Here is a 19,910-nt window from a genome sequence, read left to right as displayed (position 1 = left end):
AAGTATGATACAAATCGGTTAATAATCTGGTATAGCTGTCATATTAACAAATCTTGACTTCTTGAGCAAATAGAGCGCGCAATTCTCATCCGATTTGGCTGAAATTTCGCATGAAGTGTTTTGTTATGACTTCAAACAACTGTGCGTATCGCGCAAATCGGTAAATGACCTGATATAGCTGCCATATAAACCGAACTGGGATCTTGAGTTCTTGAACTTCTAGAGGGCGCAATTCTCATCCGATTTTGTACAACGGCTTCTCTCATGACCTTCTACATACGTGTCTAATATGGTCTGAATCGATCAATAGCTTGATGCAGCTCCCATATAAACCTATCTCCCCTATCCCCCCAATTCTTATCCGAATGACCTGAAACATTACACAATGACTTCTACAATGTTCAGCATTCATTTATGGTCAGAATCGGACTATAACTTGCTATAGCTCCAATAGTATTACAATTCTTATTCAATATTCTTTGTTTGCCTGAAAAGAGATACCGCGCATAGAACTCGACAAATGCGATCCATGGTGGAGGGTATATAAGATTCGGCCCGGCCGAACTTAGCACGCTCTTACTTGTTCTTATTTTCATTGACGATCTACTGGATCTGGCTTCGAATCCGATCTACTCGTTTATGGACGCATCACCTGCGCTGATGAAAAGTAGACTTAGATCTCTAAGCTAATCGTTCCTTCATGTCGAGCCATTGGAGTTAGTTCCGTATGATATGGTGAAATTTTTCAATTATTAGAACTGGATATAAAGCATTTTGTGTACGACGAGCGAGCAATAATCACATGGGTAGTGTGGTTTTCAAATCCTTATTTTAACATACTAATTGAGACTATATAAGGTTTTAGCCTTCACGTAAACCAACAAAATTTTCAGCGACAGACAATATGCCTCGGCCTGATACCACCACCATAGCTGCCCTGAGTGGATGAAAAAGGAAAATATACTTATTTCCATAGCTTGAGGAGCGAATTAAAAACACATCCACTCCATTAAAAGTTTAAGACTAGAAAACCTTAACTCAGCTGCAAGATTTATTAATGTTTACAATATTTTCTGGATAATCATTTCAATATTATTCTGTCTGTGTAAAATATGTGCTTAAATGTACATTAAAATAATTTCAATATAATTTAAGTGCTTTTTATTTATAAAAAAAAAACCCACATCTTTTGTGGAGGTGGTCTCTCTAGCATTACAAAACCAATAAAAAAAACATCTCTACTCACAAAAACACACACATTTGATATCTTTTCGTGAAAGTCACATAAAAATTGAAGAAACGAAATAACAATTCACAATCAGGGTTCATTATCAAACAATTCATTTTTCTTTTATCGCCCAATGTCGTTATTATTTGTCCTCTTCAAATTTCTTCCGAAGCAATTTTGAAATGAGACCTCGGTTTTAGCTACCACCATCGCCGCCTACTACTTGTATTTCGTTCCCCAGGTAATCATTACGATGGTCAAGATTTGATAATATTTATTTTCCAAACACAATTCGAGAATTAAACAAACGAAAAAAAGTACTCCTAAGACATTTCGATTGTTTTCTTTTTTTCCAAGAACCAACGCCATGTAACAAAGGGGAGACGAGCTTGAAAAGAGCAATCAGGGGTTGTGTGGTTAGATTGGAGACCACTATTATTGGCTCAAGAAAACCCGGTTTAAGCTCAGTGCTCAACATTCATATAAGAAAAATACAATATATTTGGTATTATGATTGGCATAAACATTGAATGCAGAAATACATTTTCTAAAAAATTTCATGACATGTTTTATTCGATTTCTTAGCAGATGATATTGTACTTATGATGATAATACATTTTATATAGCAAGCGGTAAATAATATAAATATTTTTTCTATGTATTTTAATTAATATTCTAAAGCATCGAAGACCATCACTTTCACTAAGCTTAAGTCCTGGTTATGCTATTTTGCGCTGACATTTTTACATCCTTAGGAAGACAGTAAGCAGACAGTTCAGATAACTCGCAAGCCTTGCTGCAGCACTCATCATATGCACCGATGTGGTGTCGCCTTTGTCGTTGTGTAAAGATCAAGCTGTTGTAATATTTTGGTATAAATGGACTGCCTGTATAAAGGCTTGAGAAAATCTCTGTGTTCCCGTTTTCAGCACTGATTGGCAGGTCTGGTTGCCATGTGTGTAATGGGTCTAAAATAAATAATGGGTCATTAGCAAAATCCTTATAACGAATATCATTTATTGAGTGTATAGCGTTTGCTTTAAGAGTGTCTTATTTCTATTATTCTCATTCTTTATGCCATTGCTTTCCAAATGCGGTGGTATTTTGTAATAAAATTTACTTTGATTTCAGAACTTTCATTCTGTATGTATCTATGCAAAATACCACCTCATATCCCAAATAATTGATTATAAAATTTCTATTTTGCATAAAAATCTGGACTCTACTCATTATGGTAAGTCCGGTGAAAAATATAGTATTTATATTCAGTATAAGCAGTTATATCGAAATATGGTCCGATTTGGACCAAACTTGGCAGGGCCGTCGAGGGGTGTAACACACACTGTCCTAGACTATAAAACGAAAGATTGGTATATTTGGTATTCATATCCAAATATAGTCCGATTTACACTATATTCAAGATGTGTAGTTGTCTAATACAACCAATTGTACTAAAATTCAGCGATATCGGTCCATAAATACCCCTCTTATGGCCCCTAGACCGTAAATCGAGAGATCGATATATATGACAGCTACATCCGAAAACAAACCCATCTGAAGCATATAAGACATGGGTGTCGGAGAGCCTAACACATCTCACTGTGCCACATTTCAGCCAAATCTGCAAATAAATGCTCCTTTTATGGGCCCAAGAACTTAAATTGAGACATCGGTATATATGGCAACTACATCCAAATATATCTTGATCTGGATTTAGACTTACGAACGTCTAGGTTCCTAAAACAACTTAATGTACCAAAAATTCAGCAAAATCGGTTAATAAATGCACCATTTATGGCCTTAAATCTGTAAATCGATATATATGGCAGCTAAATCCAAATATAGGATAATTCAAACCGTATATAGCATATATGGGCCCAAGAACATAAATCGGGAGATATGGCAGCTATATCCAAATATAGACCGATCTAGACTACTTTTTACAAGGATGTTAAAGAGCCTAACAGAGCTCACTGAGCCAGATTTCAGAAAAATTGGCCCAAGAACTTAAATCGGGAGATCGGTATGTATAGCAGCTGTATCCAAATATAGCCCGTTCAGGACCATATTTGGTACGAACGTTGAAAAACCTAACAGAACTCGTTGTGTTCAATTTCAGCGAAATCGGATAATGCTATAATGTGCCTTTTATGGGGCCAGGAACTTAAATCGCGATATCGATATATATGGCAGCTAGATTTAAATATAAAACGATCTACGACATTTTTTACAGGGATGTTAATGAGCCTAGAACAGCTCACTGATAAATTTTAGAGAAATCTGTTAAAAAATGCGCATTTTACTGACCCAGAAACCTAAATCGGGCCGAACTTAACGCCGGTGAAAATTGCATACCTTATGTCCCATAGTAGTTATATCGAAATATGTTCCGATTTGGACCAAATACTAATAAGTACAAGACATTGTTCAATTGTATATAGCAAAGTATTGGCCTTTTTACTAGCTATATCTAAAAAAAAAAAACCGATCTGAACCACATACGACACGGATGTCGAAAAGCCAAATATAAGTCACTGCGTCAAACTTCAGCGAAATCGGATTATAAATGCGCCTTTTATGGGGCCAGGACTTAAAATCGAGATATCGGATTACATGGCAGCTATATCCAAATCATGATCAATTTGGGCCAAGAAGAGCCTTACACAACTCACTGTCTCAAATTTCCGCGACATCGGACAATAAATGCGCATTTTATGGCCCCAAAACCTAAAACCGAGAGATCGGTCTATACGGCAGCTATATCCAAATCTGAACCGATCTAGACCAAATTGCACAAGTATGTGGAAGGACCTAAGATAACTCAATGTCCCAAATTTCAGCAAAATCGGATAATAAATGTGGCTTTTATGGGCCTAAACCCTAAAACGGAGGATCGGTCTATATGGCAGCTATATCGAAATCTGGACCGATCTGATCCAAATGGACGAAGGATGTCGAAGGGCCTAATGCAACTCACTGTCCCAAATTTCAGCAATTTCGAATAATAAATGTGGCTTTTATGGGCCTAAGACCCTAAATCGGAGGATCGGTCTATATGGCAGCTATATCCAAATCTGGACCGGTCTGAGCCAAATTGACGAAGGATGTCGAGGGGCCTAACATGAATCACTGTCTGAAGTTTCAGCAAAATCGGATAATAAATGTGGCTTTTATGGGCCTAAGACTCCAAATCGGCCGATCGGTATATATGGGGGCTATATCAGTATATAGCCCATCTTCGAACTTAACCTGCTTATGGACAAAAAAAGAATCTGTGCAGAGTTTCAGCTCAATATCTTTATTTTTAAAGAATGTAGCGTGATTTCAACAGACAGACGGGCGGACATGTCTAGATCGTCTTAGATTTTTATGCTGATCAAGAATATGTATACTTTATAGGGTCGGAAATGGATATTTCGATGTGTTGCAAACGGAATGACAAAATGAATGTAAACCCATCCTTCGGTGGTGGGCATAAAAAAACAATTTGTGTAAAGTTTCATCTCAATATCTCTATTTTTATACCCTACACCATAGGATTAGCGTATACTAATAATTTAGTCATTCCGTTCGGAACATCTCGAAATATTCGTCCAAGACCCTATAAAGTATATATATTCTTGATCGTCATGACATTTTAAGTCGATAGTGCCGTCTGTCTTACGAAAGCACGCTAACTTTCGAAGGAGTAAAGCTAGGTGCTTGCGCAAATACTGCTTATTAGTGTATGTCGGTAGCGATTGAAAATGAGCCATATCATTCAAGTTTTGATATAGCTGCCATATAAACCGTTATTATCCGATGTTTATATCCCCCACCATTGACAAATGCGAGGCATGGTGGAGGGTATATAAGATTCGGTCCGGCCTTACTAAGTACGCTTTTACTTGTTATACCCTCTACCATAGGATGGGGGTATACTAATTTCGCCATAGTGTTTGTAACTCCTGGAAAGAGTCGTCTAACACCCCATAAAGTATATATATTCTTGATCGTCATGACATTTTAAGTCGATCTAGTCATGTCCGTCCGTCTGTATGTCGAAAGAACGATTATATTCGAAGGAGTTACTTAATTTTGCACAAATACTTCTTATTAATTTAGGTCGGTTGGGACTGTAAATGGGCCATATCGGTCATTGTTTTGATACACCTGCCATATAAACCGATGTTCGGTCTTGATATCTTGAGCCACTAGAGGGCGCAATTCTTATCCCATTTGGCTAAAATTTAGCATGAGGTGTTTTGTTATGACTTGCAATAACCGTGCATAGTATGGTTCAAATCGGTCCATAGCCTGATTTAGCTGTCATATAAACCGATATTGAGTCTTGATTCCTTGAGTCTCTAGAGGGCGCAGTTATTAACCGATGCGGCTTAAATTTAGCACAAAGGGTTTTGTTACGACTTCCAACAACGGAGCCAAATATGATCCAAATCAGTGTATAACCTTATAAATCTCGGCCATCCCAGTTCCTAGAAGCTTTAAGTTATGCTGGTTTGACAGAAGTTTGGAATGTAGGATGAAACAAGTAAGAGCGTGCTAAGTTCGGCCGGGCCGAATCTAGTTCTATGCGCGGTATTTCTTTTGAGGCAAACAAAGAATATTGAATAAGAACTTTTATGCTATTGGAGCTATATCAAGTTATAGTCCGATTCAGACCATAAATGAATGCCGAACATTGAAGAAGTCATTGTGTAATATTTCAGTTCATTCCGATATGAATTGCGCCTTGTAGGGGCTCAAGAAGCAAAATCGGGAGATAGGTTTATATGGCAGCTGCATCAAGCTATTGATCGATGCAGACCATATTAGACACGTTTGTTGAAAGTCATGAGAGAAGCCGTTGTACAACATTTCTGCCAAATCGGAAGAGAATTGCGCCCTGTATAGGTTCAAGAAGTCAAGATCCCAGATCGATTTATATGACAGTTATATCAGGCTATATACCGAATTGCGCCATACTTAGCACAGTTATTGGAAGTCATAACAAAACACCTCATGCAAAATTTCAGCCAAATCGGATGAAAATTGCCCGCTACGTGCAAAAATTCAGTCAAATCGGCTGACAATTGCGCCCTTTAAAGGCTCAACAAGTCAAGACCCAAGATCGGTTTATATGGCAGCTATATCAAAACAAGGACCGATTTGGCCCATTTACAATCCCAAATGACCTACATTTTGTGCAAAATTTCAAGCGGCTAGCTTTGCTCCTTCGAAATTTAACGTGCTTTCGACAGACAGACTGACGGACATGGCTATTGCGACTTAAAATGACATGGCGATCAAGAATATATATACTTCATGGTAGTGGGTTGCCAAGATTCGGCCCGGCCGAACTTAGCACGCTTTTACTTGTTTATTCAACAGTTTGTACAATTTTTCATAACGGTGATTGATTTTGTTGTTGTAGCCACATTTTCATGTGGCGGTGGCGATCTTCGTCTTAAGATCTTTAGGTGAGCAAGCCATTGGCCATTGCTTATGTAAGGGCGCCAATAACTCGCCTTGTCATAGCGAGCATCATAGGCACTCAATTTTCGTGCAAGGGCCGGTGCTGCCCGGCCTCTAACTGAGAGTCTTCACTCGTTACCGCTGAGTGTCCGCTACTGCCGTTGCAGCGCCTCCATATGGAGCATTCCACTATCCGCAGCTATCCACACAGATCGGACCTCAATGTTCCAGCCTGTGCGGTTCGCACAGCTATCCCAATGATTGATATAATAATTTTCGTGCGTAAATAGTTTCAATTGAAAAATGCATTTGATCAATTGATATCGTGATTGAAAACGATTTTTTGAATGAAAACAATTTAAGAGTCTATAAAAATGCTTGAACAAATAATTTTGCAGTTGAATATAAATATTTCTAATTTAAATTAAATTTTGATTAAATTTTCGTATATGGTTTTCAGCTACATTTATGAATCAGAAGAAGGCCGATTGGGTCGGCTTCAGAAAGTACACCCATCCCCGCTTCAGTGAACTGACACCCCCTCGAATGTGGTAGTTCCCGGCGCAGTCAGTCGTACTCGCAGACGAACGTGATAGGATTCGTTGTACGGACCCCACTTACCCCAGAATCAGCGAGATGAATATGGAAATATCAGGTTAGTCAACGAACATAAGCGGAATTTGTGGCTTGGACACTTAGAGCAATGTAACTTAGGTACCGACTTAGGCAACCTGTAGTCGGGAGTGGTTGGACGAACAAAGTTGCGCTCCAAGAAAAACGAGGTAAATAACGAGAATTCACATAAAAGGCAATAGACTTTAACACCAAAATTATAGTCCACAATAATAATTTGCCAACCATTCGTATTTTTTTTTATACCCACCACCGAAGGATGGGGGTATATTCATTTTGTCATTCCGTTTGCAACACATCGAAATATCCATTTCCGACCCTAAAAAGTATATATATTCTTGATCAGCGTAAAAATCTAAGACCATCTAGACATGTCCGTCCGTCTGTCTGTTGAAATCACGCTACAGTCTTCAAAAATAGAGATATTGAGGTGAAATTTTGCACAGATTCTTTTTTTGTCCATAAGCAGGTTAAGTTCCAAGATGGGCTATATCGGACTATATTTTGATATAGCCCCCATATAGACCGATCCGCCGATTTAAGGTCTTAGGCCAATAAAAGCCACATTTATTATCCGATTTTGCTAAAATTTCGGACAGTGAGTTGTGTTAGTCCCTTCGACATCCTTCGTCAATTTGGCAGAGATCGGTCCAGATTTGGATATAGCTGCCATATAGACCGATCCTCCGATTTAGGGTTTTAGGCCCATAAAATGCGCATTTATTGTCCGATGTCGTCGAAATTTGGGACATTGAGTTATATTAAACCCCTTGACATAGTTCTGCATTATGGCACAGATCGGGGAAATTTTGGATATAGATGGATATAGTTTTAATTGCATCTCTATAGGAGCATTATAAAGGGTGATTTTTTTGAGGTTAGGATTTTCATGCATTAGTATTTGACAGATCACGTGGGATTTCAGACATGGTGTCAAAGAGAAAGATGCTCAGTATGCTTTGACATTTCATCATGAATAGACTTACTAACGAGCAACGCTTGCAAATCATTGAATTTTATTACCAAAATCAGTGTTCGGTTCGAAATGTGTTCATTCACCGTAACGTTGCGTCCAACAGCATCTTTGAAAAAATACGGTCCAATGATTCCACCAGCGTACAAACCACACCAAACAGTGCATTTTTCGGGATGCATGGGCAGTTCTTGAACGGCTTCTGGTTGCTCTTCACTCCAAATGCGGCAATTTTGCTTATTTACGTAGCCATTCAACCAGAAATGAGCCTCATCGCTGAACGGTGAATGAACACATTTCGAACCGAACACTGATTTTGGTAATAAAATTCAATGATTTGCAAGCGTTGCTCGTTAGTAAGTCTATTCATGATGAAATGTCAAAGCATACTGAGCATCTTTCTCTTTGACACCATGTCTGAAATCCCACGTGATCTGTCAAATACTAATGCATGAAAATCCTAACCTCAAAAAAATCACCCTTTACATATTTATAATTATAATACACTATAAACTTTTTTGATGCATATTTTGAAAAATTGGATCTCGTTTTTGAACCGTTGAGTGGAGCGGACGTATTGTTATTTCACTCCGCAAGAATTTTTCTGTAACTCGTAATAGGTCATTATTTTTGGAAAAAAATTTAAGTCACTCAAGGATAGCTGCGATAGAGGTATTCATTACCATGAATCATTTTCATGATAATCTGCGTCGGAAAGCACGGAACTCAGAAAGTACTTCGAAAGCAGCAGTTAGTGAAGAATCTAAGGAGAAATCGTTCACACTGCAAGTGCCCAGTGTCCTGAGGAAGTGTGGTTCCACAACTTTCTCACCTGCCCCTGGATGCGTACGGAAGCTCATCATGACAAGTTCGAACGAATCTTGTGAGGATGAACTCCTGGTGGAGTCAGAAGACGAGGGTAGCACATCAGTGGTGGAAGTTCTGAATCCCAACTATAATCTGGTTTCTACAGATAAATCTCCACCATTATAAGGCCACTTCGGCGGCACTAAAGGTTCTCCTAATGGCTGAAGGATTTGACGTGGTTTTTATCCAGGAACCATGGGTGTGTGGTACGTGGACTAAGAATTCCGGGATGTAAACTTCTCAAGGGTACGGGAAACGGGAGACACAGAGTCTGTATTTTTGCAAAGGGTAGTCTAAATGTTTTTCTTCTTCTGTCGGTAAGCACTGAAGATTTAGTAGTAGCCAGCCTTGAAATAAACAAATCTCATTACTGGCTGGCTTCCCTATATATGGCACACGATTCAGAGATGCCGCCTTAAGACCTCAAGTCGCTGGTTGAAGCTGCTTCTGTAGGGAAGAAAAACCTCATTGTAGGAAGTGATGCTAATGCACATCACCAGATATGGGGAAGTTCGGATGTCAACGAAAGGGGTGAGCTGCTTATGGAATATATTATAAGTTTCAATCTGGAGATTTGTAATAAAGGGGATAAACCGACCTTTATTACTAGGAACAGGCAGGAGGTACTAGATATTACCTTTGTAATAGTGGAAGAATATGCGACTGGGAAGTGTTGGATGACCACAGCTTCTCTGATCATCGTTATATTAGTTTTAGCCTTGGAGAAAATGCTGAAGTAGTGGTCCCTCAGCTAAATCGAGGAAATGCGGATTGGGATAAATTTCGACACAAATTCTGCACGTCCCTTCTAGACCAGAAAATAAGTGGAAACTGCGAAGGACATAGACATAGTGCTCAAGCGGATCACGAAGGCGCTAAATGACTTGCTTGTGTCAGTATATCCTCATGCCAAGTCAAAGAGCAAACAGCGACCCCCATGGTGGACCCTAGAACTGGTTGGTCTAAGGAAGGACTGCAGACAACTCTTCAACAGAGCAAAAGCCACAAGAGCACCACACGATTGGGACATCTATAAGGCTGAGCTAAGAAAATATAAACCCGAGCAGAGAAAGGCTCAGAACAAATCCTGGGTAGAATTCTGCAGCAACGCGGAGGATACATTTGCTGCCTCTAGGCTAAGGAAGATTCTTTAATCGATACCTATTACGGTGGGGTATATTCAGAAGTCAGAGAATGTATGGACAATGCCAAGTGATAGTGCTCGTTGATACACATATAACGGGAAATCTTCCTAAGGACAACGTGGCGTCAGAAGAGGTTGTCACTGGTATGTATTCGTCGGAGGCTATTAGGAAAATTGGGTCTGAGCCGAAAATCCTTTGGGCGATAAGAAGTTTCGATTCCTTTAAATCGCCAGGCCCTGATGATGTATCACCGGTTAAATTACAAGCTGTGTCTGGTTGACTGGTTCCCTGGCTTAGGGAGATATACTCTGCTTGTATCAGAATGACATATGTACCTATGGGATGGAGGGACACGAAGATCATTTTCATTCCGAAAGCATGAGAACCCTACCACACGAAGGCGAAAGATTTTCGTCCTATTAGTTTGTCATCTTTGATGCTAAAGACTCTTGAGAGGTTGATAGAAACATATCTTAGGGCAAAGATCCCTAGAGATCGTCTGTCGTGGGAGCAGCATGCATATAGTAAAGACAAATCCACTGAATCAGCTCCTCACCACCTAGTCGGCTACATAGAGGGTTCACTCGCTGTCAAGGAGTAAACAATCGTAGTATTTCTTGACATTGAATGTGCTTTCAATAATATAAAACCGACGTCAACCATGAAGGAGTTGGAATTTCTAGGCATCAACTCTACCGTAAGAAAGTTTATTCATAACTTACTTACTAAAAGATGCATTACGGCTGGTTTGGGATCTGTGTATCTAAAAAGATAGGTCAGCAGAGAAACACTTCAACGAAGTGTACTGTCTCCTATACTTTGGAATATGGCCATTAACAACATATTATTGTCTATGGAAGAAAAAGGCGTAAAAGTGGTCGCGTATGCTGATGACGTGGTAATTGCGGTTAGGGGAAAGTTTCCTAACACTCTATGAGATATACTTCAAGGAGCTCTACGTGCATCAGCAAAGTGGGCTATTTGGTAAAAATCCATGCAAGTAGTTCTTTTCAACAGGAGATACAAGTTGCCTACAATGGAACCTGTCTCCATGGTGGAGAGAATGTTCCATTTACAGAAATCGCAATATACCTGAGTGTTTTGCTGGACAGGAAACTGAACTTCAAATCCAACATTTTGGAAAGGGCAAGAAAGGCCACTCTTGCCCTATACACCTGCAAAAGAGCCATTGGCAAAAGTTGGGGATTTAGACCGCGTGTCATGCATTGGGTATATACTGCAGTTGTCAGACCTATTATGCTGTATGGTGTTGTGGTCTGGTGGACGGCGCTTCACAAATCCACCTACTGCTCAATATGTAACCGATTGGAACTACGATATCCCTGGTAACAGAAGTTACATAGGCTTCTATATGGATGGTTCCAAACTAAAAGAGCAGGCGGGCTTTGTGGTGTACTCTAAAGATCTACAACTGGTCATATCGAAGAGGTTACCCAACCACTGCAGTGTGTATCAAGCAGAGATCCTTGCAATTAAGAAAGTGGTGGAATGGCTAAGATATAATGTCATTACGACGATTGGCATAAATATCTTTTCAGACAGCCAGGCAGCCATTAATTCCCTGGAGAACGTATTTTTGAACACAAAAACCGCCCTCGAATGTAGATCTCTCAACGAGATGGCTGACCGGATCAAAATTCAACTGTTCTGGGTGCCGGGCCACAGAGATATCCCAGGAAATTCTAAAAGCAGACGAGCTTGCGAGACTAGGAACTACCATACACACTCCAGGGACACTGGAATCAGGACCAGGCCCTAAGGGCAACGAATGATAGATGGTCACAAAGGGGGCTGTGAGCATTCCAAAACTATGCGGCCTCGTCTGGACTTAAAGAGGTCTACTGCCTCGCTGTCATTGGCTAGAACAGACGTCTTAGTCATTGTGTCCGTCACGACAGGTCACTGTCTAATCGGAAAACATGCTGACAGACTGAAGGTTGCCAGCAACGACTTTTGCAGAAGCTATAGGGACATCGAAGAAGAAGAGACTATAGAACACCTTATGTATGTGTGTCCCACACTAGCAGTCAGAAGGAGTTCCACTTTAGGTTCTCATTTCTTTGAGAACCTGTCTGATTTAGCGGATATGAACATTCGCAAGTTATTGAACTTTTTAAAGCGTTCTGGATAGTTCAACGGTAGGAACTATTTAGAAGGCATCTTCCTTCTTCTGTTCCTGTGGTATCACAATGGACGAAAATGTCTAAGTGAGTCTGATGGCTGACTGCCACTTAAAACTAACCTAACCTTCAAAATTTAATTTAAAAAACCAAACAATTTAACATAACAATTAGATGCAACTTTACCAGATCATTTCTTAACACAGAGTTGCCATCTAGCTCGAATATGTTTTTGGGCTTTCCAAACTCATAGACATAAAACACCGTTTTTACTATATGAAGATTGCTTATTTCAAAAATTGACTTTTTATACCCTCCACCATAAGATGGGGGGTATACTAATTTCGTCATTCTGTTTGTAACTACTCGAAATATTCGTCTGAGACCCCATAAAGTATATATATTCTTGATCGTCGTGAAATTTTATGTCGATCTAGCCATGTCCGTCCGTCTGTCCGTCCGTCCGTCCGTCCGTCTGTCTGTCGAAAGCACGCTAACTTCCGAAGGAGTAAAGCTAGCCGCTTGAAATTTTGCATAAATACTTCTTATTAGTGTAGGTCGGTTGGTATTGTAAATGGACCATATCGGTCCATGTTTTGATATAGCTGCCATAAAAACCGATCTTGGGTCTTGACTTCCTGTGCCTCTAGCGTGCGCAATTCTTATCCGATTGGGATGAAATTTTGCACGAAGTGTTTTGTTACGATATTCAACAACAGTGCCAAGTACGGTTCAAATCGGTCTATAACCTGATATAGCTGCCATATAAACCGATCTTGGGTCTTGACTTCTTGAGCCTCTAGCGTGCGCAATTCTTATCCGATTGGGATGAAATTTTGCACGAAGTGTTTTGTTACGATATTCAACAACAGTGCCAAGTACGGTTCAAATCGGTCCATAACCTGATATAGCTACCATATAAACCGATCTTGGGTCTTGACTTCTTGACCCTCTAGAGGGCGCAATTCTTATCTGATTGGGATGAAATTTCGCACGACGTGTTTTGTTATGAAACCCAACAATTGTGCCAAGTATGGTTTAAATCGGTCCATAACCTGATATAGCTACCATATAAACCGATCTTGGGTCTTGACTTCTTGACCCCCTAGAGGGCACAATTCTTATCCGATTTGAATGAATTTTTGCACGAAGTATTTCGTTATGATATCCAACAACTGTGCCAAGTATGGTTCAAATCGGTTCATAACCTGATATGGCTGTCATATAAACAGATCTGGGGATTTGATTTCTTGAGCTTCTGGAGGGCGCAATTCCTATCTGATTTGGCTGAAATTTTGCATGACGTATTTTATTTTTACTTTCAACAACTGTGTCAAATAAGGTTCAAATCGGTTCATAACCTGATATAGCTGCCATATAAACCGATCTGGGATCTTGACTTCTTGACCCCTAGAGGTCGCAATTATTATCCGATATGCCTGAAATTTTGTACGATGGATCCTCTCATGACCATCAACAAACGTGTTTATTATGGTCTGAATCGGTCTATAGCCCGATACAGATCCCATATAAATCGTTCTCTCTATTTTACTTCGTGAGTCCCAATGGGCGCAATTCTTATACGAATTGGCTGAAATTTTACACAGGTCTCCAACATATAATTTAATTGTGGTCCGAACCGGACCATATCTTGATATCGTTTTAATAGCAGAGCAACTCTTTTCTTATATCCTTTTTTGCCTAAGAAGAGATGCCGGGAAAAGAACTCGACAAATGCGATCCATGGTGGAGGGTATATAAGATTCGGCCCGGCCGAACTTAGCACGCTTTTACTTGTTGCTTCTGAGACTGGTCATTGGGCCCATCGTGCATGGGATAGAACTATGAGCTCCCATTTGGGTGGTGTTCATTGTCGCCACCAGGAGCTCAGATGAGAGCTTTCAGACGCGTTCACATGTTGCGGATGTGAATGTGTATAGCTCCATATATAGAGTAGTTGCATCTGCAGCAGTGCGCAATCAGAGCAATCGAGTGAGGAGTCTTAGTGAGAGCCCGGGTTGCACCTGCTCTTGCTTAAATTAGGATTGCCAGTGATACTCGATATGACAAGGCGAGTTATTGAAAATTTAGCCACCCTAATTCCATTAAGTATTAAGGTTTCAGCTTAATGATAAAGGACCTCCTTCAGACAATTGCCGTATACGATCAATGCATCACACGCGGTTTGAGATTCAAGATTTCAGTCAAGGCATCGTCGGCATTTTTGAAATTGTGGCACTACTTCTTTACCAATTGATTACACCATTAGAAGATTACAACATGCTCCGAATAATAAAAAAAAAATTGATAAAAATAGTCCTTTCCTACTAAATCTATAAAAAATATATATTTTTGATCAGCGTAAATCTAAGAAGATCTAGACAAGTCCGTCCGTCTGTCTGTTAAAATCGCGCTACAATCTTCAAAAATATAGATATTGAGCTGAAACTTTGCAGCTCGAAGATGGGCTATATCTTGATACAGCCCCCATATAGACCGATCCTCCGATTTAGGGTCTTAGGCCCATAAAAACCACATTTATGATCCGAATTTGCTGAAATTTAGGACAGTGAGTTGTGTTAGGCCCTTCGAAATCCTTCGTCAATTTGGCCCAGATCGGTTCAGATTTGGATATAGCTGCCATATAGACCGATCCTCCGATTTAGGGTCTTAGGCTCATAAAAGCCACATTTATTATCCGAATTTGCTGAAATTTAGGACAGTGAGTTATCTTAGGTCCTTCCACATACTTGTGCAATTTGGTCTAGATCGGTTCAGATTTGGATATAGCTGCCGTATAGACCGATCTCTCGATTTAATGTTTTAGACCCATGAAAGGCTCATTTATTGTCCGATGTTGCCGAAATTTGGAACAGAAAGTTAAGTTAAGCCCCTCCAAATATTTCTGCAATTTGGTCTTGATCGATCAAGATTTGCATATAGCTGCTATATAGACCGATATCCCGATTTAAAGTCTTGGTCCCAAAAAAGTCGCATTTATTATCCGATTAAACTGAAATTAAACACATTGACTTATGTTAGGCTTTTCGACATATATATTGTATATGGTTCAAATCGGTTTATTTTTGATCGATCAAGATATTTATATTTGATCGATCAAGATTTGCATATAGCTGCTATATAGACCGATATCCCGATTTAAAGTCTTGGTCCCAAAAAAGTCGCATTTATAATCCGATTAAACTGAAATTTAACACATTGACTTATATTAGGCTTTTCGACATATATATTGTATATGGTTCAAATCGGTTTATTTTGTAGATATAGCTACTAAAAAGATCAATATTTTGTTATTAACAATTGATCAATGACTCGTACTTATTAGTATTTGGTCCAAATCGGAATATTTCGATATAACTGTTATGGGACATAAGGTATGCAATTTTTACCGGATTTTGATGAAAAGTGGTTTACATATATACACGAGGTGGTGGGTATCCAAAGTTCGGCCCGGCCGAACTTAACGCCTTTTTACTTGTTGACTTTGATGAGCAATAACTAAGCAGCTACAAGGCATAGTAACCTTTTCAAACATTCACTTCATAAGCCGAACTCTTATCTCAAACATGTTGTTTCAATCATTCAATCATGTTATTGGGTTCATAAGATATGATTTGTGCAACGAAAAAATTCAAACTTCGCCACTGTGCGTCGTTTAATTTTATCTTGTGTGCCAAATAATTTTGAACTCACATCTTTAGATCGATCAAACTTTTTTCTGTCTTTTTATACCCACCACCGAAGGATGGGGGTATATTCATTTTGTCATTCCGTTTGCAACACATCGAAATATCCATTTCCGACCCTATAAAGTATATATATTCTTGATCAGCGTAAAAATCTAAGACGATGTAGACATGTCCGTCCGTCTGTCCGTCTGTCTGTTGAAATCACGCTACAGCCTTTCAAAATAGAGATATTGAGCTGAAATTTTGCACAGATTCTTTTTTTGTTCATAAGCAGGTTAAGTTCGAAGATGGGCTATATCGGACTAGATCTTGATATAGCCCCCATATAGACCGATCCTCCGATTTAGGGTCTTAGGCCCATAAAAGCCACATTTATTATCCGTTTTCGCTGAAACTTGGGACAGTGAGTTGTGTTAGGCCTTTAGACATCCTTCGTTAAATTGGCCCAGATCGGTCCTGATTTGGATATAGCTGCCATATAGACCGATCCTCAGGTTTAAGGTCTTAGGCCCACAAAAGCCACATTTATTATCCGATTTTGATGAAATTCGGGACAGTGAATTGTGTTAGGCCCATAGACACCCTTCGTCAATTTGGCTCAGATCGGTCCAGATTTGGATATAGCTGCCATATAGACAGATCCTCCGATTTATGGTGTTAGGCCCATAAAAGCCACATTTATTGTCGGATTTTGCTGAAATTTGGGACAGTGGGTTGTGTTAGGCCCTTCGACATATTTCTTAAATTTGGTCCAGATCGGTTCAGATTTGGATATAGCTGCCATATAGACCGATTTCTTGATTTATGGTTTTGGGCCCATAAAATGCTCATTTATTATCCGATGTCGCCAAAATTTGGGACAGTGTGTTATGTTAAGCCCCTTGACATACTTCTGCAATATCGCACAGATCGGTCCAGATTTGGATATAGCTGCCATATAGACCGATTTCTCGATTTTGGGGACATAAAAGACGCATTTATTGTTCGATGTCGCTGAAATTTGAGACAGTGAGTTTGGTTAGGCTCTTCGACGCCCTTCTTCAATTTTGCCCAGATCACTCCAGATTTAAATATAGCTGCCATATCGACCGATCTCTCGATTTAAGGTTTTAGGCCCATAAAAGAGGCATTTATCGTCCGATTTCGCCAAAATTTAGGACAGTGATTTGTGTTAGGCTCTTCGACATTTTTATGCAACTTGGCCCAAATCGGTTCAGGTTTGGATATAACTGCCATGTAGATCGATATCTCGATTTAAAGTCTTGGCCCCATAAAAGACGCATTTATAATCCGATTTCACTGAAATTTGACACAGTGACTTATGTTAGGCTTTTCGGCATCCGTGTCGTATATAGTTCAAATCGGTTTATTTTTAGATATAGCTAGTGTCCTTATTAGTATTTGGTCCAAATCGGAACATATTTTGATATAACTGATATGGGACGAATTTTGATGAAAGGCGGTTTACATATATACCCGAGGTGGTGGGTATCCAAAGTTCGGCCCGGCCGAACTTAACGCCTTTTTACTTGTTTTTATTTAATTCTAGCTTTTGCCTTTAACGAAATTGAAATAGAAGAAGAAATTTATACTTGTTGAACATTTTTACGAACATATTCTTGTAACATACCTATATTTTAAATGCAAAAAAAATGAGTGTATGTATGTAAAGTAAGCCAAATTTATGTAAGCCAAAATTATTATCATACCTGCACGCTTCGTGGTTCTGGTATAGAAACCATGTTCACAAAGTATACTAAGGGCTTGCACCAAGTTATCGCCGCAATAACGTTTATGGGCCTGCACATTTCGTATCGTGCTATTGACCAGGAACAGCAGCATGAGACATGTAAGTATAAAATTCTTCAACATCTTGTGCTTTCCTGCGCCCGCAATCACCATCTCAATATCCACGTTAAAATAATATCAAGTGTTATTTTCTTAAAATTAAACGTGATAGCACCTTACAATGATTATCAACTCGTTTTTTTTAACAGAGGTTGACGTTGACTCAACTGCGATGTAGAACAAAGTAAAGCTGCCCATTGGTTTTTATACCTTTTTGCAATATTGAACCACTTACTATGATTCTTAGAATATATGTTTCTTGCAGTATAAAATTGCAACTGTGCGACGTTTCTGGTGAATTGATTACAAATGCTGAATGTTTCTTTGCGACTAAAATGAACATTTCATTGGTGTTGTAATATTCTTAGAGAAAGCCGTGCGAATGAGATTACATCAGCAAGAAAATGCTATTAACGAGAATTCCAAGAATTTGTAAGCCTTAAGAAAGTTCTTGGAAGTGTATGTGGCATTTTGATGACATATTGCAGTGGGATTCGTAAACCCTCTACCAATACTGTGGTACATGTATTATATCAAGCCCATTTGCTCTTTAATGCATTGAAGGAGCACAAATAGGGCCTTTAATAAATATGTCACTTGACTCTTAAATCACTATTTGTACAATTCGTTGTGTGTTTGTCTATGACTTCCTGTGATCAGGATACAGATCGCTTTTGTTGTTCAATAATCCTTAAATTGGCATACATGTTTTTATCGGCCAAGGGACGAAAAAAAAAATCGTTTTACATTTAGCACATATCTTCTGTACAAACTAATTATATGTAGTATTTTCCTCCGATTTACACTAATTAATATCGGCAAATATTTTTCATATTAGCCCACTGTTCTTTATGAAATTTGCTATATATATTTCTCTAACATTCTCCACACCTAATCAGTGAAGGTTGTGAAAATCGGTTCAGATGAAAGTCTATACCCCACTAAACAAGCCGTTTTATATAAAAAAAAAATTTCAACGACTGTTTTTTCTGTTTTTGCACTACTTTTCATATCCTCCATCTCCATTGGTACAGGGTATTATAACTTTGTGCATTTGTTTGCAGCTCTTACAAGGAAAAGAGCTTAACCCAATGATAAGTATACCGATCGGCTTAGAATCATTTCCTGATTTCATTTAGCTACGTCCGTCCGTCTGTCTATTCATGTATTCCTGTGATCAAGATACAGGTCGCATTTGTTGTCCGATTGGCATGAAATTTTGGACAAGTCCAAGGACGAACGCTATTGACTTTGGAAAAAATCGGATCAGATTTAGATATAGCTCCTGTACATATTTAAAATATGATACGGCCTTTGAAGGCCCTTTAAGACTGTAGTTGCCATAATCTAGGTACTATCGTAAGAAAATCTACAAGGTTAATATTTCAAAATTAACGACTGCTACATTTCAACATTGGTTCCTTGTATTAAAAGTAGTACTTAGAATCGGTGGTGTAGGATATTATATAGTCGGCTAAGCCCAACTTTTGCCTTTCCTTGCTCGTTATTTTTATGCCCTCCACCATAGGATGCGAAAGTTGTATACTACTTTCGTCATTCTGTTTGTAACTCCTCGAAATATTCGTTTAAGATCCCATAAAGTATACATATTCTTGAACGTCATGGCATTTCAAATCGATCTATCCATGTCCGTACGTGTATGCGTCCGCCTGTCTGTCAAAGGCCCGCTAACTTACGAAGGAGTAAAGCTAGCCGATTGAAGTTGTGCAAAAATACTTCTTATTAGTGTATATCGGTTGGGATTGTAAATGGGCCATATCGGTAAATGTTTTTATATAGCTGTCATATAAACCAATCTCGGATCTTGACTTCTTAAACCAATAGAGGGCGCAATTCTTATCTTATCGATTTATTTTTATTCTTATCTTATCGATTTGGCTGAAATTTTAC

General features: G+C 39.1%; 2 protein-coding genes across 4 annotated transcripts in view; both read right to left on the bottom strand.

Annotated features, from left to right (window-relative positions):
* LOC106091595 (uncharacterized) overlaps nucleotides 1–19,910 on the bottom strand; it is a 1,079,098-nt gene that overhangs the window by 635,360 nt on the left and 423,828 nt on the right. The window lies entirely within an intron of this gene.
* Nucleotides 1,768–18,182, bottom strand: LOC131995103 (probable insulin-like peptide 1). The gene is made up of 2 exons (XM_059363045.1): nucleotides 17,861–18,182; nucleotides 1,768–2,196 (listed from the first exon to the last, which is right to left on the bottom strand). Exons 1-2 carry the CDS (start codon nucleotides 18,051–18,053, stop codon nucleotides 1,937–1,939), a joined length of 453 nt encoding a protein of 150 aa, XP_059219028.1. The 5' UTR covers nucleotides 18,054–18,182; the 3' UTR covers nucleotides 1,768–1,936.

This window comes from Stomoxys calcitrans, chromosome 1 (genome assembly GCF_963082655.1).
Source record: "Stomoxys calcitrans chromosome 1, idStoCalc2.1, whole genome shotgun sequence".
Taxonomy (NCBI): domain Eukaryota; kingdom Metazoa; phylum Arthropoda; class Insecta; order Diptera; family Muscidae; genus Stomoxys; species Stomoxys calcitrans.
This window is presented reverse-complemented; position numbering and strand designations above follow the sequence as displayed.